This window comes from Melanostigma gelatinosum (genome assembly GCF_949748355.1).
Source record: "Melanostigma gelatinosum genome assembly, chromosome: 5".
NCBI lineage: Eukaryota > Metazoa > Chordata > Actinopteri > Perciformes > Zoarcidae > Melanostigma > Melanostigma gelatinosum.
Window position 1 is genome coordinate 10,964,976 of NC_136638.1, and position 23,937 is coordinate 10,988,912.

The following is a 23,937-nucleotide window of genomic DNA, read 5'->3' on the forward strand; positions in this document are numbered from 1 at the left end:
GGAGCCGTCCCTGGCAGCTTATCTGGCCCAGTCTTACAACCAGGAAGTGGGAGGCCCCATATCCCTCCCCATCCAAACACAGCAGGTTCTCCACGTTGCAGCTGGGGAAGATCTAACGAGAGCAGGCACGTGCCTGGAGGAGCTCGGTAGCCTCGCTCGCTCCCTCGCTTAATTTCAGTTGGGAGGAAAACCGCTTTATCCGAAAGCTTAAGCAGCTAGTAGGCAGGATGGCATCAATGATCGCTGTGACGGCTGCATGCCTGTTGAGAAGTCCATAATAGCTATGGCTCTGCCCCCAACTGTGGTTGCAGATCCAGAGTGCGAGGGCATGATCCACTAGACAGGCAGGCGTTCGAGCAGCGGTATCTGGACCGAAATGTACTCTCGTTTCAGTGCTCTATTGTGGATGTTTTGACGTTCCATCAGGGTGTTGCTGGATAAAAGTCTCCTTTTTTCCGAGATTAAGGTCTATCTGGCGGCTATATCTGCCTGTCATGTTGGCTTCGACGGAGTGATGTCAAGCACTAACCTTCTTATGCTGCGTTCACATCAAACGCGTCAATTTTTGACCCGCCGCAAAATCGCATCCAATGCGCCGCCGGTCGTGTTCACACCAAACGCCGCAAAATCGCGTAGTGCCGGAGAGGGGCCGTGGTTTATCGACTGGAAGCCGTTCACCTGGCCGTCATTTCTTTCCGCTGTCAACCGTGAAAGGAATAAGGACAATTGCTGCTTTGTACGTGTTGTGGAAGTCCCTCAAACGTCGGAATGCCAAACGCCGTCATGTCTGGTTCATAATATTGTTCAGAGGAGCTCCGTGGATTTTATCGAGCTGTATTCACTGTGTCTAGCAAGCCACCGGTCGCTGTTTACTACAGCTGTAGGAACACAAAATAAACTGATTTGGCTGTGATTCAACGGCAATAAACCGACAAAAAGGGACTCCGAAATAACTACGTAATGATGCCGCTGATTTGTAGGTTACTGGTCTTCTCAATGGAGCGCTGATGGATCGGTGCTAGGCTATGCTAACATCGTAACAGCTCCACCAGCACTCAATAACGTCACGTAGACGTAAATACGGCAGCGTCTATTCATTGTTTGTACCGTATGGTTTACACACACACATGTATACACATAGTTTGGACCGGTCTCTGTTGTTATGAGGTATCGTAGAGCTCTGGGTGAACACAGACGGCTACAGGATTGATTTCCTGATTCAACGGCAGGAAGCCAGTGATGACAGGGGGAGCAACTCAACGCTGATAGGCTATCGCGCCACAGCGTCACGCGATTATTTTGCAGAAGTTGAAAAATTTCAACTCGCGCGTTGGCATCCGCTGCAAAAACGCGTCCAACCAGCGCACCATCGCAAAATCACGGCGCCCCAGTCTCATCGCGTCTGTGCATAGACTTTATATGTAATCTCGACGCACGTCAAGAAAACGACACGTCCAGTGTGAACGCACCTTTACCGTGTGTATTTTAAAGGGATTTTGCCGGATGAGGCTGGTGGTTAATTATACATGTATATATATGTATATATTAGGGGTGTAACAATACACGTATTCGTATTGAACCGTTCGGTACGAGGCTCACGGTTCGGTACGCATGACGAACCGAACAATACGTTTTTTTTTAACCTTTATTTAACCAGGTAGTCCATTGAGATTAAAAATCTCTTTTGCAAGGGAGACCTGGCCAAGACAGGCAGCAACACAAGAAACATAGTTAGACAGAAAAACAAGTTAAAAGAAAAGTTATATTACTAGTATAATATAATAATAGTAATAGTAATAGTAATAATAATACTAGTGCATTTGGGAAATGCAGAAGCTTAAATTGTGGGAAATATTATGTTTTCGGTGGAGCCACTGTTCTCAAACTGGCAAAAATGTTCTACTCGAGTCGGGCACTTTTGCGATGTGAGACACGCTACAGTGTAGCACAGTTTTAATGAATACATATTATTAATAAATATTTTTAAATAAAGTACATTTCTCTGGCATTTATATTTTTCTACTGAACCGAAACATACCGAACCGTGGCTCCACTGTATCGTACCGAACCCAACCGTGAATTTTGTGAACCGATACACCCCTAATATATATATATATATATATATATATGTATAATTATATCATGCAGAAGTTCTGCTCAAAAAAAACCAGGAAGCAGTATTCAAAGTTCTCTGTGAGTTCTACTTGTTTACTTCAGGTGTATATGGGGTGCTAATTGTGTTGAGACTAGCAAAGGCACCAGGCACCATGACTGACGAATGCTATCCATCCAAAAGATCACACTCTTTAATTTGTTATTGACTCGGGTTTTGTGATGTTGTTTTTATCAACTCGTCCTGTTCTTGCCATTTAAAAAAACAGTGAGGCAACAGTGAGGCAACCTGAAATATGGCAAGAAAGTCTCCCTCATTTTCAACTTGTTTTGGAGTTCATCATTAATTGACTAATGAGTAATTTGAAAGTTGAAAGTTGAAAGTTGAAAGTAAGTTGAAAGAAATGAGGCAAAACAAAGCTGTGATTTCATCCAGCGATTGCTCTGCAGCCTTGCTGACACAAATAAACTGGCACACACACACACGCGCCCACACACACACACACACACACACACACACACACACACACACACACACACGCACACACACACACACACACACACACACACACACACACACACACACAAATAGTGCTTTCCCTGAGGTTTGTGATATCTGTCACCATTTCTCTGCAGGGCCTTCTATTTTGGTTGTGAAATCTGCAATAGGGCGCACGTGCACACTCATCCACGTGCGCACTCCTGCCCTGAAGGGGAACCCTTAAACTGACACCTGTCAGTCATGCTGGCAAGCCGTACTGACAGGAGCATAACGAGAGGCGCAGCATGAGCGCGCAGAAGACAGAGGAAGACACTTGAAAAGATGAAGACGAAAGGCGGGAGAGAGGAGGCAGACGATGAGGAAAGCAAGTGGAGGTGAGACTTCTGAAGCTTGTTAAGAGACGCGGCGAGATGAGAGCGCCGCGGCGTGCCGCTTTAGCACGTCACCGTCTTTTTTGATTTGCTAGCATGTGTTTGTGATGTTGTCTCTCCGTCTGCCTCCGTCAATCGCTATTATTAGACCCTCAGATCCTCCTGCTGTTTTGACACTCCCGTTGCTCCTGTTTTACACTTCCTCACACGCATGCGGGTGTCCCGTAGACAGACAGAGTAGCATATAGAAGAGACAGTGACAGCAACGCACACGCTTGTAAATTTGGCATCTGTGCCGCTCGGGGCGCAGAGGCTGGGTTGTGTCTGGTGGGAGCGAAACCCTTTTCCCTCCGGGCTGCTTTTTGAGGTGTGACGTGCATTCGGTATCAGATGTTCTGTTTGCGAGAGTAAAGGGTGCGATTTTCCTCATTCAGAGCAACTAAATCACTAACGAGTTGACTTGATCAGACGCGCTCGCACACCTGGTGCTTTTATCAGGCTTTGCGCGCCGCCTCTGATCTCATCGCGCTGGCAGCGACGGCAATGCAGACCGCCCGATCGAAATGTCTGGTCTGTGAAACCAAGAGACGAGCCAAGAGACGATCAAAGTGAATGAACAGACGAGTGAATGTCTGGATCCTGTGGGAGCACGAAAAAATACCCCCATGATGAAAAATCAACGTATGAAGTTTCCTTTTCTGGAAAGTGAAGACGAAACAACAACTTTTGATCTTCTCAACTGTCATCACTCAGTGAGATCATACTGCAGGCAATCCATTATCGCAATATAGAGCGGGATTAAGAAGCTAATTTCACGAGGTCTGGAAAATGCCGGGCGACGGAGCTCTCAATGGCCTTCTCCTGGCCCTGAGACAGACCGAGAGTGAGAGCGGCGGCTGCGGCTGATATCTGCGGCGGCGAGATTAGCTTGGTAATTAACCACAAAGCAATTATCGGGCGGCAGGATGAGAGGCGCGTCTCAGGGAAGGTGTTTCTTGACGTGTTTAATAGGTGTTGAGTAGTTTTGATCAGCCGACATAAGTTGTTCCTGATTCGGAGGCCCACAGTCCAACAGAGGTTGATCCGCAGCTGATACACGTTCCCGCCGAGAATTCAATTAATTAGACTGTTGCTTTTCCTTCCTTCCACTTTTCATTAACCTCCATTGACACCTCGGCGAAGCATCCGCGCAGGTTTACGGCGGCGGTGGCAAGATTAACGAGGACATGGGAAGCTGGCAGTAAACAAAAGTTGCCAGGGGATGGAAAGGCGCTCCGGCAACATCACACTCTTGCACTCTCGCAGGCATTCGAAGGCATCTTCTCTCTGACTTGCATCTCATTGTTGGATCACAGAAGATAAAATGCTGCAGCTCCAATTAGTTTTTTTCGATTTGGACTGGCAGACCAGTCGTGAGATCTCAGCAGATATGTGGTACAAGAGGGTAGAGTTCTGAGTGCTATTGAACGAATTTAAGAAGGCTCTGTGGGGTTTGGTGGGGGGGGGGGGGGGTCCAACCACTGTTGTTCAGATCAGAAAACGGAATCAATCAATAAATCAGACTCATTCGCAATTCATATAATCTGTCTGTTTGAGAGGCGCTCTAACGATTTCAACAATATCGACAAACATTCATATTCTCACTCACAATCCCAGACGATGTCAGTCCGACGCGTCCTCCTCGATCAGTTCTCACTCCCGCACGTCTTACTCCCTCACTCTCTCCCTCACTCTTTCCCTCAAACCAATGGGCCTGTGTTTTGACACACACATCCTTCAAGAGTCCTTTGTCCTACCTGACTCGTCGTCAGACTTGTTGTCGTTGTCAGAGTCGGTGAGGGTGAGGGCGGAGTTCTCGCGACTGGACACTCCCGAGCTTCGGCGGGACTTTACCCGTCCTCGTCCTGACCACAGCTGGATGGCTCGCTCCGGGGACAGCGGCCCCTCGGTGTCCGAGTCGGCATCGGAGCCGGCGCTGAGGGAGTAACCCCTCTGGAGGAGGCCCAGGTCGGGACAGTAGGGGACGGCGGCGGGGTGGGGCGGGGGTGTCGGCTCGCACACCCCCAGCTCGGCCAAGGTGAAGTTGCCCCCTGCGAGGGAGAGAGTGGAGTTACACGGGTGGAGTGTGGGGAGTAACATCGGTAAAAAAGAAAAGAAAAGAAAAGCAGTCATTGGAGAACATCCACACAAACAAATGCTCCCACTAGCAAACACACACACACACACACGCACACGCACGCGCACACGCACACACACACGCGCGCGCATATCTAGCAAACAAACCCACAATCACACGCAGAGAGGCACACTAATTATGAAACTACGGAGGCGGAGGCTGAAAATTGGTCTTTGTTGTGGCAGGCGGGAGGGGGAGAGATGACACAGCATGCATCAGGAACAAAGTAGCGGCTGGAAGGAGTATGTACTGGCCCGCGGGCCTGCTAAAGCGGGCTTAGATGGTCCGCCTCCCTCGCCTTACATGCTCTGCATTGGCATTCACGAAGTGTTGATGTGAGATCAAAGAGCCGGTCACTTGAGGCGTCTCAGACTGTAGTGGAGCCGCTTCGCTGACTTCTGGGTTTGATCACCTCGCTGCCATCGCGCGCCGGACCCCCGAGGCCCGCTGGATACACCGCAGTCTGCTGCAGTGCCGGCCCCGCCGCCTAACGCGCTCCCCCTCAAGACAAACCGACTCGTCACTTCCAAAATAAATATATAAAATTATCCAAATTAAAGCTCATCAAAGGAGATCAATAAATAGTGCTGCAGCCCAATTAAATCCAAGCTGAGGAAAAAGCAATTAAGGAAAAAGGCATGCTCAACCAATTTATTCTCTTTACTAATTAAAAGAGTATTGTGGATGCAATCGCTCACCATCAGCTGTTGGGGTAAAGGGATCGGGGGAAAAACAGTTGTGATTCACTTCATTAGCGGTTTGTGAGGGAGGGGCGAGCGGAGGGGCGAGCGGAGAGGCGAGCGGAGAGATGGCGGCCTCGTGGCGGCACACGGGATGAATCAGTGTGCCGGGAATCACGCAGCTGTGTGACTGGGTCAACTGTTACTCATCAGGCGTACGGACACAATCAAACAGAGAGAGAGAGAGAAAGAGAGAAAGAGAGAGAGAGAGAAAGAGAGAAAGAGAGAGAGAGCGAGAGAGCGAGGAATTAAGCAGATGAAAATCGTCTGCTGGATCTTCACGGCTCCTCTTCACAGCCTCGCTGAAAAACTTGAGAGTCACGCCGGACAGTAATGAGGAGAGTGAGGGCCTGGGAGGAAACTTAGCCCGGAGGAAAGTGGTGACAGGCTCTGTACTTCTACTCAGACGAACAGATGGGCTGGACTAGAGAGGAAGAGGCAATAGCTCCACAGGTGGATTTAGCTTCTCGGCTAACGCTCGCCCAAGCATCCAAGCACTGCAAGGCGTGGGGGAGGGGGGAGGGGGGGGGGTATTACCGTTCCTCGTCCTCTTCGCTTCTTTGTCCTTCCCTCTTACTAATCACAAAGGATGACAAAGGGAAACGTCTTCACTATACGTGACACAAGGGACTCTTACGACGTGTTGACGTTCCACACTACAGCGCTGCTGTTTCTAACTCTAGTTAGTGAACCCATACCTGAGATGAAGTATCGCAGGAGGACGGGCGAGAACTCCAGCAGGCCTGAGAGAGTAGAGCACATGGGTTCCTTAACATCAGCGAGCAAAAGCATCCCGAAAACCCCAGACTGCTCGCTAAGGGAGAGCGGTCTGCTCCACAATCACAGTGACGATTATCATCCCATTCAACGACAATGACAATAATTGGGACACGAACACGTCCTCCAGTCTAAACAAAACACGACACGGAAGCAGTTGCACAACATCAAAGTGTGTGTGTGTGTGTGTGTGTATGTGTGTTCGCTCATATCTAATGTTACATCCCACATGCCACCGCTCCGTGCAATTAACATGCCATAACCAGTGATTACATATGCAAAATCCAATCACCCCTTATCACCGCGAGCAGTGGGTGCAGCCAATCTACATGTGCTCAGAGGGAGATTGATCAGCGCGACAGCTTGAAGCAGACATGAAAATATATCTCAGTTATTCCGCAAATCCAAAACCAATCGCACTTTGCATGGCACTACGACAGATGTGGGGGCCAAATAAGGTGCCGCATTCTCATCAGATCAATGCTTTTTTCCTCTCTGTGCCGTTGTTGAGCTTATAATGCGCATTAATGGCTGTTTCGAGGCCTTGAGGCGGCTTCCGCAGCTGCCCTGGGCTGCGCGCGCATCTGCATCTTGTCTGTCGTTTGAGCACAAAACAGAAAAGAAACACATTTCGTCGAATGTTACGAAATTTCAGCGGACACGAAAAGCCTCCATCCAGCTGAATCTAATTCAAATGAAAGTAGGACTACATTAATTGATACAAGAAAAGAAAAATGATGATGGAATGCATCCTTGAGTACTTTTCCCACTGGACCGAAAAGCAGAGCTTCAGAAAGGGAAACCAAGGCAGTAAAACAGTGTGAAATGTGTGTGTATGTGAGAAAAAGAAAGAGGGAGAGAGAGAGAGAATTGGGGCTACTAGACACGAAGTAACACGCTCCACACGATAGAATGCAATTTCTGGCCTGCATGGAAAGATGAGATGTACAAGATGGGACTCAATCAGTGTATGCTGAATCAAATTGAAATGAAAATGGGGCTCTATTAAGTGAAATAGGAGTAACAAGAAGAAATGGAACAGAGGCCGAACTAACAAGTGAGTAAAAGCCACTTGTGAGGTGGCTGGAAAAAACCCGGCCACCTCACAACTCCTGTGGAACGGCAAGATACGCCATCTGTCCCGTGCCCCCCTGGAACGACACATGGAGGCGTTTTTCTAATCTGAGCTGAGGTGAGGGGAGCTTCACTGAGCTACAACTTCCAGACCACACTGAAGACTACATGTTGACGCTGGTTTACAAAGACCCGTCATTTCTTTCAAACATTACGTGCTTGTGGCTGCAGTTCTACTTGTTTATCAGCTCAGCGGGGACTTCGGTTTCCTGTACCTGCCATGCGTCATCATTCCGAGTATTCATGCGTCTCGGAAAAAAAAAAGAAAAAAAGAAGTGACACAGGGGACAGAGAAGCATCTCGTTGGAACTGGAGTACAGCAGTATGAGTGGGAATGGCATTTGCAGTGATCCATTAAAACCGCATGTACTTCCCTTGATAAAAGTCATTATGGATATGTGTGTGGGAGCGAACAAACGTTGCGGTGTGTGTGTGTGTGAATGAGTGTTTGTGGGGAGACAGCTTTGTGGGATAGAGGGGCCTATCATTAAAAAATCATTTGTGCTTGTTAGCAGTTTGACAGGCAAAGTATAGGCAGCAGGACTCTGCATTATGCTGGTTGCCTTTCCCCTCCCTCCACCGGGTAATTCTGTACAGGATATGAAACGGGCAAAACGTGAGCAATTATGTTGCTTTGTCCAGACCCGATAGTTTGCACTGAGGGCCACCCTTGGACATGCCATTTTCAGCTTTTGAGCAAGCTGACACCTCCAAACAATTTCTGATTTGTCCTGAAGTGCTGAACTGGTGAACTGATTTTCCTCCCGGGCGGAGGACGCATCAAAATCAGGAAGCACACGCAGGTGTGCTTCCTGGGCACGGCAGGTTCCCCCAGCAATCCCTTTCAAATGGCTGAAATTACTGTTAATAACAGTAAAAGCCTTATTTTCTTTGTCACAGCGAAGAAAGCGCTAAAATGTGTGGCTAATAGCAGGCAACATGTGTCATTTAAAAAAAGATTTTCCATTTTCATTTGCATCCAATTCGGAAGTCATCTGCGCAGCACTTTAGTATCCCTGAACAAATTAATTTCTCTTTTGCGTTTTCTTTTCTGTGAATTACGGAGCAATAAAATATACATTTAAATTCCCTCCCAATAATGGAGAGCATATAAGTGAAGAAATGTTTCGACAGATGCAGGAGGAAGAAAGAATCAGGGAAATGATGGAAAGGACAAAGTAGAGACACTGTATTTCGTTGTTAGGATGCAACTTTATTCCCGCTCTATTTGCTCTCCTGCGTCTCCCATAATCTGCCGCGCTGTTCTCCCCCCCGAGTCGCTCAGCACGAGACGAAACGCATTTCAAAAAAAAATAACCATTGAGCTGCTCAGTGCGCTGTTAAAAAATAAAGGACAGCGAAGGAGAGTTGGATTGTAAAACTGAAGACAAGATGGGGAACAGTACCTTTTTTTTGTTTTTTTTAATTGTCACACATATTTCATGTTAGTAGACCTCACTATTTCAAAACTTCACACGCAGGGAAAATGGAACAGAATCTCATATCGAAAATGCTATATATACCAAAAATATTTAACATGTACCACTCTTTACTTTGATCATTTAGTTCTTTATGTATTTCATTGAAACGGTTTAGTATTATTTACCTCTTTACCTCCGCCCTGCTGTTACTTGGGGATCAATAAAGCCTTTTTTTGCCTCATCTTATCTGGCTGGAATGCAAAAACTAAATTACACGCTGTGTGTGAAGGACGTCGACTGGCGATACAGGGATAATGGCAAGCTCTAAGCTCATCGGAGAATACAGTACAGATGGCCTTCCTCTCTGTCATCTCGTCACTCACACACACACACACACACACACACACACACACACATACACACACACCTTCTCCTCTCACTCTCACTGCCACCATTCATCCTCCACCAGACACTTGTACATCTCTGCCCATGCTTATGTAAATCAAGTGCTCCCCTCTTTGTGTTGATAGCAAGAAATTAGAAGAGAATAAAGGATGTAAACACGTGCAAAATGTACCACGGACACGGTTCGGAGACAGCGGCTGGAGTTTTGAGTGAGAAAACATGTGAATTCACGAGTTTTGAAAGACAGTGGTCATAATATTCGTTGTCTGTCGAAGCAATGAAGGACGATCCGCAGGCTACGCTGTGTGAAAGGGGAGACCAATGGGCTTCCCCTTGAGTTGATAAGGGGGAAAAAATAGAGAGTAAAACCGAGAGCGAGGCATAAGATGATGAAAAAGGGGAGAGGAGGTGGTGAGGAGTGATGCACTGGTCAACAGTGTCTGCAGGGGGAGAGTGACGGAGGGAAAAAAGAAAACGACGGAGAGAAGGAGCTCAGACACCTGGGTGATAAGCCACTGTTATTACTCTCTCTCACACACACACACACACACGCACACACACACACACACCCACACACACACACACACACACACACACACACACACACACACACACACACACACACACACACACATCGCAGCAGCGGAGAACGAACGTCTTCACAAATCAGGGTTTCCATGATAATAAGTATTTTTTTACACCCCAAATTCTTATTTCTCTCTACAGACAGATAATGTCCCTCAGGACGGGTGAAGACCAAAACAAAGCTGACTTGACCGTGAATGCTAAGGCTGCGAGTAGGCAGTTTGTTTACATCTTCATCGTCACATTTTCAACATCTTGAACGGAACATATTGAGGCCATGATATGTCAATGTTGTGTTTACAGCTTGCTGCCCCAGAGTGGGTTTTAGCTGCCTACGCGTAGTTCTAGTTCATTTGCTATAACTACAATGTTCCACTAACCTTAGCCACAATGCATGTGCCTCAGACAGAGATAGTAGAAATAAAGCATTTCAGCAGCAAAAAGGGTTGTTATACTGTTGGGGTTTTTGCAGAATTCTCAGTTCTAATATTCTCGCAAATACAAAATGTCTGCGACTCATATGGTCAAACATGTAATGTGTTTGTTAGCTTTTAAGAACAACAATAATCCTTATGATAATAACAGTGATAAAAAGATTGTTTTCTGGGTGTTCTTCCCTCTCTCTAATCAACCTGTAAGCCCTTATTTGTAGTATGAAAGGGTTTACGGGTATTAGAAGTCTTTCTGTTGTCTTTGGCTGAACATCTTATCTCAGCCATCACTCTCATGACCACCAGATAAACAGCTTCATCCCTCAAAAGGGAGATCATTCGTCACTCCTCTTTGCCGGGATTAAAAAACAAAGTGGTTTGCAGCAGACGACGCTGTCAAGATTTAAATGTCTCATCTTGACATCTGCAAACTAAATATGTGCATTTATGCTTCAACAAGTGAACAAAGCGTCAGCACGCACACTGTCACTTCAAACACTGACACATCCATTTATTTTAATGACACGTCGGAGAGTCAAGGTACGGTTGTTGAGAAATAAAAGAGAAGAAAATCACGTCGTGTGCTTGGAAACGGTGAAATCACTGTGTGATCAGATTTGGATCGGGATGTTAATTTATTTCGCGTTTCATTAAACGCCGCCGTTACGTCTTCTTTACAACCCGCGTGTTGCCTCCTCGCTGTACGCAGTGAGTGAGCGGCAGTGGCAGAGACATGTTCAACGTTACCTCCGCTGTGTGACTGGCATGTCGTGACAGGATGACGGGGCACCCTGACATTCAGCCTCGTAGGGCTCGGCGTTGATTATCGACAATCCATTTCCTACACGCACGCACGCACGTGTGTAGGAGCGTCATGGTCAAACACTTACGACACCTCCCAGACGACATCCGTTCGCTTAGCTCCCGCCTGAGCCACGGGGGCCCTTGCGCCTCTCCTAATGAGGAGGCCAGAAATAGGTGGCGACAAATGTCATGCCTGGGTTGGACAGGACATGACAGGACGTGACACGACGCAGAGCACTCTGGAGGAGGTCTTGTAACTGAGAGGTGAAGCAAACACCTCTCATGGACGAGCAGGACGACCTGTTTGTACTAGTTTGTTCTTTGGGATCGCGAACTCAGTTCAAAATTCGTGATTGTGAACGTGAACTACTTCATTTGAATCTGTGTGAACTGAACTTTTGAGTGGTTCTTTGTGGAGTGAAGTCGGCTCATTTGGTCACATAGCGTTCCTCATGCAAACCTTAGGGGTCACCCAGCAGCGGCAGCGGGTCTGCCCCGGAGTGACTGTTGGCTGAGGTGAAACCAAAGTTCCAATCCAGCCAGCTAGCCAGTGGCACAGTCCGCAGACATGCCGCAGATAGACCTTGGCTTCACCCTCGGCAAACATTTAATCACTCCTGGCAGACAAAAGAGGAAAACCTGCTGCTGGTTGACAGGCAAAAAATTACAATTTTGACATAAATACGTGACCGAATCACGGAGAAACAAATCGACGTTGAGGGGCACATTTGGGCCTATCTGGGTATAAGCACAAATCATTTCCATACCAAGTAGTCTTGTTGTATGACTTATCAGAGGAGGAAAAGCCACTCTGTGTTGAGGCACTCTTTGTTATTTATGTATATCATTACAGCACACCGCCTACATATCTATGGAATTCTTCCACCGTCTCACGTCCACCATTTCTCCCCGGATCTATCGCATCACTCTTCGTGCGAGTTCATCTGCACGGTAATGCCATCGTGATGCGGCAGCTGGGAAGCAAAATCATTTGCATTGCTTTGATTTCTTTTTCTCTCCACTAAAGCAAAGGCCATAGCCGGCGTCTAACCATACAGGTGTGCAAGCAGTGTGTCACACATCCACTCGCGCAAACACGTACACACACATTTAAATAAAGTGGCTGGGGAACATGTTTAATTACAGCCTGGGAAGCAAGTGACTGGGTTGGGGAAAAAAAACCCCAAAAAAACAACAACACTTGATATCGCTGACATTTACAATCTGCCTCATTTATCAAAAGCTGCCAAAGCCGAGTCAAAGAGGGTCGTTACATTGTAAACATAGATTAACTCAACTCTCACAAAACCCACAGTACGTTGTCTGATGAATGATTTTCATTCTGAGAAAATTGCAGATGCCGGCGTGCAGTTCCTCGGATTCCGTCAATTAATTGTCTCATTTGTAACCCGTTACGTGCGCGCGCACGTGCACGATTGAGGGGCCAGCGTCGGTGCTAAATATCTGGCACCCTTCAGCGTGCATTTCCCCCAGCCTCCTCCTATTATTCGTCTCATTTGTTACCCAGTGTTTACACGCGTGTGCGTGCACCTCTGCCAGCAACGGTGTTAATAGCTAGCGCTTTCATCGGACGGGCAGGATTTGACAAACTACGCTGAGGCGTGCTCTGGTCTGACAGACCTGTACTTACTGCCAGTCGTTTTACTTCTACCCAAAAACAACTATTCGTCACTCATTCGCTCTTTCACAAGCAAACACTTTTTTCTTACAGGCTCCTCCAAGATGCAGGGAAAAGAGCCAATGTCGGCCTGCAAACTGGGATCTTTGTGACATGTACAGTAGCCTGAGTGTGTGTCTGCGAGTGCAGCAATGCTGGACCAGATGTTACCTGAAGTTATGTCGCCCTTTAAAAGACCTCCCTTGCATGGGTAGGGGCCATGCACAAAAAACCCGCAAGAGCGATTACGGGGCTGGGGTGAGAGGGAGCGCCCTGAGGATCGGAGGAGTCGGCCCCAGGATATTCTTCAGCGACTCCTCGGCTCTCTGTTGCCGCAGACGCAGGATGCTTTTGAGTGCCAGCAGCTGGCAGAGGCAGGAAAACGCCAGGGAGAAGACAAAGATAAAGAGGGATCGGAGGAAGAGGGGGAGGGATTGCATTTGATCTCGCCATTTATTTTTAAGCGTGCAGCTGCTTTGTTCTCTCTTCGGTCCAGGTTGACTGTGACCCAATGGACGGCATGCATTCACAAACAGAATCATCCGAACGAACATGATGTGTTTTCTTATTTATGTGGGTTTTTCTTTTTTTTTTCTTCTTCCCTATACTCCTCCCAACTTCGAATGTCCAAATCCCTATGCACTGCAGTCCTCGTCACATGTCTGTGGAGGGCTGCAGACACACTACTACTTCTGTGACACATGGTGCCACCAGCCGCTGCAAGCAATGAGCTTCACCAGGAGGCGTAACACGCGGTAGGTGCACACTATTCCCCCGAACTCGACATTGTGCGGGAGCCCTGGCTGAGCAGAGGAAGCGACCGGCGAAGCAACAAAGGACAAACTCCCGCACGGGCTTCCCTGAGAGGCTGCTGCTGCTGCTGTTCTTGCAGATACTTGGAAGTACTCTGGCTCTCTATGCTTGGTAACATTACTACGACACTGCAACGTTTTAGTTACTGCAAAACCACACTTCAGTAAGTCCGTGACTAGAAGAAAGTCTGTTCTGTTTCTACGGAAGTTAGTCCGTTACAACGACCGCGATGGCAACGGTACACATTAAAAATGGCCGCCGATCTGACTATCATGCTACGTTGATTTTAATGGGAATGTAAATTCTCTGCCTATTTCCTTTCTCTGGCACACAGGCTCCCACCGACCACCCAGCAGTGCATTTTTCTTGCCATTCGGTCTTGAATAGAGGCAGCGGAGGCAATCATGCCAGGATACGAGTGGCAGACTTTGGCAGACTTTTTGGACAAAGCAATCATTGGCTACTGCAGTCACTCGTCACATCGAAGTCAACGGACAAAAAAGGGAACGCAATGAATGAGGTTAACGCGGCCGTTGCACTGCATGTCAGCCTGATTATGTTATTACTCATTTCAGTGCAATTGTGACGATAAGAGGGCAAGTCTATGGAGCTCCGATGGCGGGCAAAGCCCAGTGTGGAAACCAACACACGGTGCGTTCATTCTCGGAGCTGCAGCGAGGGCCTCAACATAACAAATGTAAAGCAACACTACGAGAACAGCAAGGGCGGAAGAGAAGACCGAGGTCGAGAAAGAGGGTATGAAAGGTGGGACAGAAGACCACAAGGGGACATAAAAGAAAGTGACAGGACAGTGAGAGATTTGGAGACAGAATTAGGTTAGGACAGCAAATGATGTTAAGTGTTGTCCAGGCAGTGAGGCGGCCAGGTGGGTCCATGGTTTCCCCGTCCTCAGGGGCAAAGCAGCAGAGCAGAATGTAGAGGGGCTCATTTAGATCCTTCTAAAAAAAGGAAAGGTCAAAGCTTCTAGGGACCGCGGTGGCTGTGATGATGCCTGCCTGTCGAGAGGTGGACCTGCGGGCACGACACACCCCTGGGATGCGCCGAGTAGGAGCCGCAGAGAAGGAGTGCGAGAAAAGGCAAGAAGATGCAAAATATGGGTGCAAAGATCAGAGACAGAAGGGTGAAAGAGGTGCAGGCGAACAAAGAGAGACTGCAGCAGGAGGGAGGGAAGTGTAGTGGGCCTCTGCGCGCTGCTCAGCCTGGCATGATTGGTTTGTATGTGAGTCACGGGATTATTTGTTCTGCGGCGGATTCCTGCATATTCGGCACAAACGAGCCAGCCCAAAAAATATGACGTGAAACTGAGACTTTTAAATGTGACATCAAGCAAACATGCAGGAAAGGCGCTCCCTGATATTTCTGGTTATTTGAGAGTGAGGCTCGTACCATTATTGGGCTCGGTGATGTTTGCAAATATGTTGCTTTGTGGTGTTAAATAGTGAACACTTGTAATGAGCTTTCCACGCTGCTGCGTGTTATGGTGAGGAGAGAAATGCGCTGTTTGGCTGTGCTTATCCAAGCAGACTAGGTAATAACGGTGTAATGGGGGAAACAGTGGAGTTGAGATCCAGTGAAAGCACAAACACAAGCAAACCCGCTTCATCAAAAATCTGCAAGGAGCTGTTTGGGACAGCTAGTGTTCAAATACGGAGAACAAACTGCAAAAAATAAATACAGCTGTCATTGTGCACAACACCAGACGTATTTGATTTAATGGACAAATCTGAGGTGTGGGCTCAGTCGACCTATCAACCAACCAAATAACATCACACTTGAGTACTTTAACCCTGAACTGTATAAAAAATCAGAGGTAGAATAAGTCTGTCGTCTCTCTAAATGCAGATGTAACAGTCCGTATAATGCTATACCTTGTCTTATTCAGAAAATATAGCACAGAAGACATAGAACTCTTTTCTAAATCTGGATGCAAGTGCAAACTTGGACCACAATTTGGCCAAGAAAGTCAAAATTGTTGGAGCAAGACAAATATTTTGGATGAAGGAGAATACATTTGCCGCATGTAGATGTGAGGCGGGCCTGAATAAAGTTCATTAACATCAGCTCCTAATGGACTGGGAGGTAAGTCCACAGAAAATGTTTCTTGCCCGGGAGGCACAGAGCAGCAAAACACAAATACACAGCATCCCAAAAAGAGTCCAAAGACACTCCGAATACGGTTCCAAAGGGAGATGATGTTCCTTTTTTAAGTTGAATTCACGCTTGAGGAAACACTGAAATTACAGTGAAGCTTTTCATGCATAATGATGTGCAGTAAGTAAGTTATTTCAACAGGCAATGATAGCTTTGGAGCCAGACTACAGTATAACTAAAGTAAGCTGCAAGCAGGACTTCAGTGCACATCTAGAAATATAGTGGGAAAAGTCATTATTTCTCGAAGATATATATATATATATAAGAAATATACCTATTATTATTCTGAAAAACCTGTTTGTATAATGGAAAAGATGGTTTTGATAATTAACGAAAAATGTTCTTAGAGAATCAAAAATCACATCCCAGAATCTGTGATTTGGCATAGCCTGAGGACATCTGCCAAACTCCGAATAATTAGCACGGCACAACAGCCGGCGATAAAAATTGACCTGCAAGAATGTACATCGTGCTTGCATTTGCACACGCACGTGTGCAGGATAATGAAGCCTGAGCATAGAAAATCAGCTCAAAATCATCAAGAATAAATGTCTCTGGAGTGCGAGCTTTGCTGCAGGCGCGTCAATAAGCCACTAACTCAGCAACAGCTCGTTTGAGTTTGTGTGCGTGTGTGAGTGCACAACGCTCCCTGGGTGCTGTAGTCCCACCTGTGCACGACTTACCCATTTCTTTAGTCTCACACATGACAGCCGGATAAAGGCGAGTCAGTATGCATCGACACGCCGCGGACCTGTGAATTGTGTGTGCTGCACATAACCGCCAAAGCAATATTACTTCCTGAGAAGAGCTCGGGATGACCTCAAAACTTCTCAGCCAGATGCGGAAACGCCAACGAACAACATCATTATAATTTGATCAAAGTTAATCATATTTTCTAGTGTGGCCCCACCAGCGCATGAATTACTGATATCGCAGGTCAGTTCGGATATCAAACCTCCACTTCAAACTGTTTGCTGGCTATTCAGTAAAGCACAAGGACGTTATCGGGAGTCCGTCTCCCCTATGTCCAATTTTGTATGGTCACGGATGAAGACAAAAAAAAGGTGTCGACTCCGGCCACCTTGCCTGTAAACTACAAGCTGCTCTAATGGGAGAACACATTGTTTCAATCCCTCAATTCTCTCAAGTACAAGTTACAAGAATATCTGGTTGAAAGAAGACGAAAACTCGTCACATTCATCTGCTGCTTCTCTCCCTCCCTCCTCCTCCTCCTCCTCCTCCTCCTCCTCCTCCTCCTCCTCCTCCTCCTCCTCCCCCTCCCATAGTGTCACAGTCCATATGGTGCTGCAACACTGTTGGTCTCCTGTAACCACACTTCCCACGATGCATCTGTGGCTCTGGGCTTTTCGAGGGAGCTGATAGGCTTCGGAGGACTGTGGTATCGACCAGCTATCGCCTGGTGTGAGGTCAGCTCGCTGCAGCAGCGGAGTGTGTCCGGACGGCGCACACTCCACTGACTTCCAGTCTTCCGCGCGTTCCGGCCAATCAATCCTCCATTTTCTACCGCTTGAACAAGATACGCTTTCTCTGTGCGCCTTGAAACATTTTCTTCTTTTAGACTAATGCCGGATTGATCCATTTTCTCTTACTTCTTGAAACCCCGCGCGCAGTCAGACAATGGGTCTACCTTGTGAAGTTACTGTAATGAAGAATTTCTATTTGGAAAAATACCACTCTCCATTTCAGTCTTTCTGAGGGGGCGATTGTTAGACTGTTATTCTTCTCTCTTCTGCATTAGTGTGTTGAGCTCTCTTCCTCCCCTGTCTGTGTCCATGCAGAGAAAACAGAGCTTAGCACAGATCAATCCCATTGAGTCTGACTTCTCTCACTAGCCGGGGATCAATACGGTCTGTTTCATGTCCCTGTGCAACACACACACACGTGTGCAACACCTACACACACACACACACAGCTTTAAAGACATGCCTATAAGGGCGGGCCCACCCCTTTAGAGATGACCTATCGGCCTATCGGCTAACTCACTCCCCAGGGGATACAGAAGTTCATTGTGACAGGCTTCCCGGTGCTAAAGGTCTGCTTTGGTCCTGTGCTGCAAAGTGCAAGCATTTACACCATCTGATTACATTAGCAGCTTGCCACGAGGCCTCGCAAGAAACACGCAGTGGCTGAAAGTAGTATGCAGCGGTAAAAAAACCTCTATGTTTACCGTTTGTCGCGTGCAGATGTTTAGGAATCACATAACAGGACAGGGAGGGCTCTAAAACTGTTGCGCTATGCTGGGCTCAACCGTACCAGCTGGACAGGACATGATTTTTACCCCTTGAACCATATGATATCTCATGAACTCCTTTGTTTCCTCTTCTATGCTTCATGGAAGAAGAGAAGTTTGATGTCACTCTCATGTCCTTAAGTTAAATATGAAGCAAGCTGCTAGCTTAGCTAAGCACTAAAATGGGAGGTAGGGGGACACAGCTAACTTCCTCTATTTGCGCCTCTATTGCATTTTAATTTTCAATTGTAAGGATTTCCTGCTTTAAATTGTTTTCAACATTTATTCCATACAAAAAGTGTGGTTTCCAAAAACAGTACAGCCTCCTGTCCAGCACGGTATGGATCAAGCCCCGAAAACTAAAGTGTAACAAAGCCTTTTTGCTCCGCAGACTCACCTTGCCTGGAGTACTCGTCGGCCTCGTGGTGAACCAGGTCCGTCACACAGCCGCCGTAGTGCAGCCTCTGCTCGTGGTCGAACGCCTTGAGCGTCTCGCTGGAGCTGTAGGACTTCTGGGTGGGCACGCGGCACTCGTCCGTGTCCAGGGAGGAGGTGTTGTACTGGGCGTCTTTGGGGCCGCGACCCCTGGTGAGGGAGCGGTGCCTGCGGTCCTTCAAATCCATGCCGAGGTTGGGTGGGCGAAGAGATGTGGTTAGGAAGAGGAGGAGGAGGAGGAGGAGGAGGAGGGGGGAAGATGGAGGGGCCTCCTAGCGAGCCTCCGTAATGTCAATCTCCACTTCAGTCACCTGGAAAACAGTGATAGAGAGAGAGAGAGAGAGAGAGAGAGAGAGAGAGAGAGAGAGAGAGAGAGAGAGAGAGAGAGAGAGGGAGGGTTGGAGAGAGTGGAAAAGAAAGTGAAAGGTTGGTATGAATTGAATGGATCCACTGCTGTGACTCACTCTTGCTTCGCACTCCCTGGAGAATCTACAAGGAAAGTTAGGTAAGAGGGCAGCGCAGCGGATGGACATTTTCGAGCAACCGGGGACAATACACAACTCATCGGAGTATTGATGCGGGATAAGTAAGGCTATTGTGGAGAGAAACAGAGCTGCCAGCGGCGGGGTCCACAGAGATCGCCAACCATCGACCGGGCTGATGAAAAATGGTCGGGGGCCGGCATTTAAATCTATGACACAAAAACGAGAAAGTGTCTCAAACACACCGTCCAGTCATTTTAAAACTGATGTCAGCGACGCATGAGCGCAGAAACACAATGTCACGAAAAAAGGCAGAGGAGCAGGAAAGACGAGAGGAAAGACGGGCGGAACGATGGGAAGGGAAACGACTGGATGAAAGGTAGAGGACGAGAAAAAAAAGAAAAAAGAAAAGCAGCCGGATGCAACAGGAAGGATGGAAGAAGAGGAGAAATGACTTGAGGGCATTACTAGTCTCTCCCTCATTATCAGAGTGAGAATGAATCCCGCTCCCTTAGAGGCTGTAAGGGATAATCAAACACAGCCAGACACACAAGCACAGACACACACACACACTCACACACACACGTCAAACACCCAGAAACAAACTGAAATGCACATATGCAGCATGGAGGTGCTGAGATAACAGCGTTTCCCGGCCCCTGACTCAGCTTGTGACTTGTAGAGTGGCGAAACGCAGGCGTCGTCACATCACCTTCTCTGTGCTTTACGCCTGAGCTAACCGTTGCTATAGCTATTGCATCACGCATGCAGCCCACTTCTAATCCATTCAAATATTATACTTGTGAATGCAGATCACACACACGATTATGATGCTAATACAGCATGATGCCAGCGCAGCGGCCTTGAGCAGCGCATTGCATTAGCAGCAAAAGATCAAAGTACAACAATACAGCAACCAGCAGTAATTGACGGGAACGCTTCCAGCAGCTGCCTGTATGGGATATTTATGCAAATAAATAGGGTATCCGTGTTTCTATTGCTTCGGGCCAAGGAAAGTCTGGTCCACCCACTGCATTACAGACGTAGCATCGCATTTCCATCAAAAGCATCTCTCTAGTCTGGACGGTATGCATTGATATCAGAGCGGGGCATTTCCAAAAAATAGCCTGATTCAGAGCATGTGATGGAACTAATTGCATGCTGGGAGGGAGGAAGAATGATCAGGGAGAAAAAAAAGGGAGCGCAGGAAACAAAATGCGAGTCAATCTATTCAATGAGGGCTCATTTTAAAATGCTTAGAAGGTAGTATCGAAAAGTGCCCTGCTATGTCCATTGATTAACAGTAGGTATTAAGTCTCATAAAGAGCTCATTATGCTCCGACATCCATCAGCAGGCTATGAGGAGTTGAACCGTAATGTGTTTGTACCTTGAATGGAGGATGTGGAAACAGGGAGGGCTACTGGCTCGGCAGAGTCGGGGACATTCTGACCGGCGCTACGCGAGTGATGGGGCTTTGTGAGTGTCGTGTACTCGTCCGACGGGTGCAGTTCGGATTATTATGTCGGGAAAGCGATCTTAAGCGCTTTCAAAAGGTTACATACCGCCCTTTGCTCGGTGCGTTAAACACAGGGGTGGCTATTAGCCTAGCTTAGCATAAAGACCGGAGGAAGAAAAGGGGAAAGAAAGGTAGCCTGGCTACTTGCTGAGTGAGAGATTGTTACAGGAGCTGGTGGAACAGCAGCTAGCTCAGAGGTGACGTCAGGACAGTATTCTTCTACCAGTCCTAATGCTAAGCTAGGCTAATTTCTCTCCTGGGTCTGACTTGAATGCACTGAAATGAGAGTGGTATTGATCAGCTGTGATAGAGCAGTGCCAAACTCTGCCAAGTCAGTGTGTATGGTACAGTATAGTGGTATAGTGACACACAGTTAACCCTTTAGAAATCAATAGAAACATTGAGTAAACGCCGCCGCGTCTTCAGACTTCAGAGGGTTTAGAAGGGTTTGAACGTGGCAAATGCAGTAGAAGGACTTGAGGAGCAGTTTGCAGTCTAGTTGAGTAGCAGGAGAAAGGACACATAGACAGATGGATTCGGAGGAGAAAGCCGAGGGGGTCAATCACCAGATCTGAACCGTATATCAATCACATCGTAACATACGTGGGTGTTTTCCTCAAGGTTGCAGAAGCACACACCTTCACACACACGCGGCAAACATTTTTTGTTAATTACTCCGGTGAGTAACTCTGTCTAACCCTCGGCGATCTCATGCATCAGAAGTATAATGACTCATTGTAGTTCTGACTGGTCGCATACCACGATTTCAAGACATTCGTATACAAACACAAATATATGCAAACCTTGGCCAGGTCAGATGAAGGAGAACAGAGACACGCACACGACTGTGAAGTGACCATGAAATCCTGGCAGAATGAGAAATGTAATTGGAAGGCGACAGGGTGGGGGGGGGGGGGGGGGGAGGGAATTCATTTTCGCAATTACAGAGGTGACGTTTGGTAGAGATAATGGAATTTTCTCTGCAAATAAGAGCTCGGGAAAAGGAAAAGAAAAAAAGGAAAATGACGAAGTGTAAATCCAATGTAACTAGAAATCACACCGTTATTAGGAGGCTAATGACATCAATGGATTAGCGAGCATCAGACAAGATGGATTCCCATTCAACCTGAAGGAGCAGAGTCCAAATAGCGAAGAAGAGTATCAACTTTGTAAACACAGTTGTTATGATGCAGATTCTTTCGGAAACATCTTTTTTTTTTTTTTTTTTACACATCTAATGTGTAATCACATGCTTCAAGAGTGTTTCTTCCACATGGAAGATACACATCTAGTTTTCATAACGTGTCACAAACTAAATATATCTGACACATTTGTCTCACAATAAGTTTTATGGAGAAAATCGTTCAGTCGGTAAAAATATATGTTGTTATTAAAGCCGGCAGTGGGTCATCAGCGTTCCAGCAGCAGCTGCATTAGTGCATTTACGGTGTGAAATTGCCTCAGGTAATATGTGCTCGGTTGCATCATGTGCCTTGAAGAACGCGCCCCAGAGACGACAGACGGCTCTGGGAACGCGCCGATCGCAGTCGACCCGGCCTCGGCTGCGCATGTGATTTCACTGCATTTGCAATGCTTACATTCGCATTGGCTGGATACCCAAAGGCAATTAGCTGCAAAGATTCCATCCAGCCATCTCATTTATCAAAACCAATAAGCAGGGAGGCGGTGTGTGTGTGTGTGTGGGTGTGTGTGAGAGTGCTCGAGGAGATGCTGTTAAGGGCCATCACGCTGTGGGAGGCTTCCTGTCCAGATGACTCCTACTGCGGCGATCTAGTAGGAGGCTCAACAAGGGCATGTTTACTCGGTAAAAGCTACAAACTGTCCTGACATTTACTGACATTTATTGATAGAATATATTGTTACACTCCAGACAAAACTATGCCACAGAGTTTCGAGGTTTTATTGCGTACAGTATATATTTCAGTATACAGCGCTATGTGTATACTTTTAAGGCTCCGAATAATAATTGTTATCCATTCACATGCAGATGATTTCCTCAAATAATGGATCCCTAATACTTTGGTGTATAAAACATAAACAAACGGTCACAATGCATTTCCTGTCTTTTGTCTAAACCCTAAAGATGTTCAGTTTATTAGACATCGAAAAGCAGTAAATCCTTACAATTGAAAAGCTGCAACTTCAATATTTGCCAATCCTTGTGTCATTGGACTAATTGATTGTACTTCACACGGCTCCCTGTGTAAATCTATACCTGTATTTGTACAATAGGCGTGTCTCTTTAAAGACCTGGCGAATGCGAACGCATATGTTTTTGCACCCGGTTATAGCCACAGTAATTCCTATCTGATCGTATCTTACGGTTGGATTCAAAGAGCCCGTGAAGCAGTCATTATCTGGCTCGTTTAATTCAATTGGAACCAAACCAAAGGCAACAATCATCCAACAAGACTGGTGACTAAAAGCCTGATAAAAAACAGCATGGAGCTTTTCCATCAGAAAATTAATCCACTCTTCCAACACTCTTTGTCAACAGTTCTTCATTTGTTGGCTTTTTTCCTTTTCTCTCTCTCGCTCTCTCTCTCTCTCACTCACTCTTTCATTTTTTTATTTGAAAGGAATTTAAATAGCAAAAGACGCCCTATTGAAAACACAAGGCCATGTTATCACAAAAGACAAAATTTGGTCTAAAGCATGTTGCTCTCAATTTTTTTTTGCTGCTCAAATTAAGTTGTTTACGCAGTTTGTTCACAAAGACAACGAGAGTGACTGAGAGATACAAAAAGAGCAGATGGGGGGGGGGGGGCAAAGAGAGGTTGCGTGAGAATGAAAGGAGGGAAAATGAAGCGTCGTATTAGACTCGTGCTCATTTACAAAAGACGAGCGTGCATCTTGATTTCAGGACGAGCGTCCTACGACAAACCCAGATATCATACAGGCCTCATATTACAATCTCAGATTCCCCTCCGGAGCACAATATACTTGTATATTAAAGTGGAAATCCTTATTATTCCTATGATTAATTACTTCTTTTTCGCAAGTAAATACTTTTCTGAGTGTGCATTATCAATGTAATTACTTTAAACACTGTATGGTAATTTACAGCTTTTGGGACAAATATCTCATTATGTACCAATGTGCGTTCAATT

The 23,937-nt window shown here is 46.7% G+C and overlaps 1 protein-coding gene across 2 annotated transcripts in view; it reads right to left on the reverse strand.

Annotated features, from left to right (window-relative positions):
- The window catches only part of tenm2a (teneurin transmembrane protein 2a), a gene marked incomplete at its 5' end in the record, with an annotated part of 135,414 nt that extends 116,419 nt beyond the window's left edge, over positions 1 to 18,995 (reverse strand). Inside the window, 3 exons of one of the 2 annotated variants that reach the window (XM_079269020.1) lie at positions 4,782 to 5,075; positions 6,600 to 6,644; positions 18,770 to 18,995. In XM_079269020.1, the coding sequence (XP_079125146.1) occupies positions 4,782 to 5,075; positions 6,600 to 6,644; positions 18,770 to 18,995 (565 nt within the window). The remainder of the gene's footprint in view (positions 1 to 4,781; positions 5,076 to 6,599; positions 6,645 to 18,769) is intronic. The other variant, XM_079269021.1, reaches the window with a different exon arrangement.
- Positions 18,996 to 23,937: the final 4,942 nt, after the last annotated feature.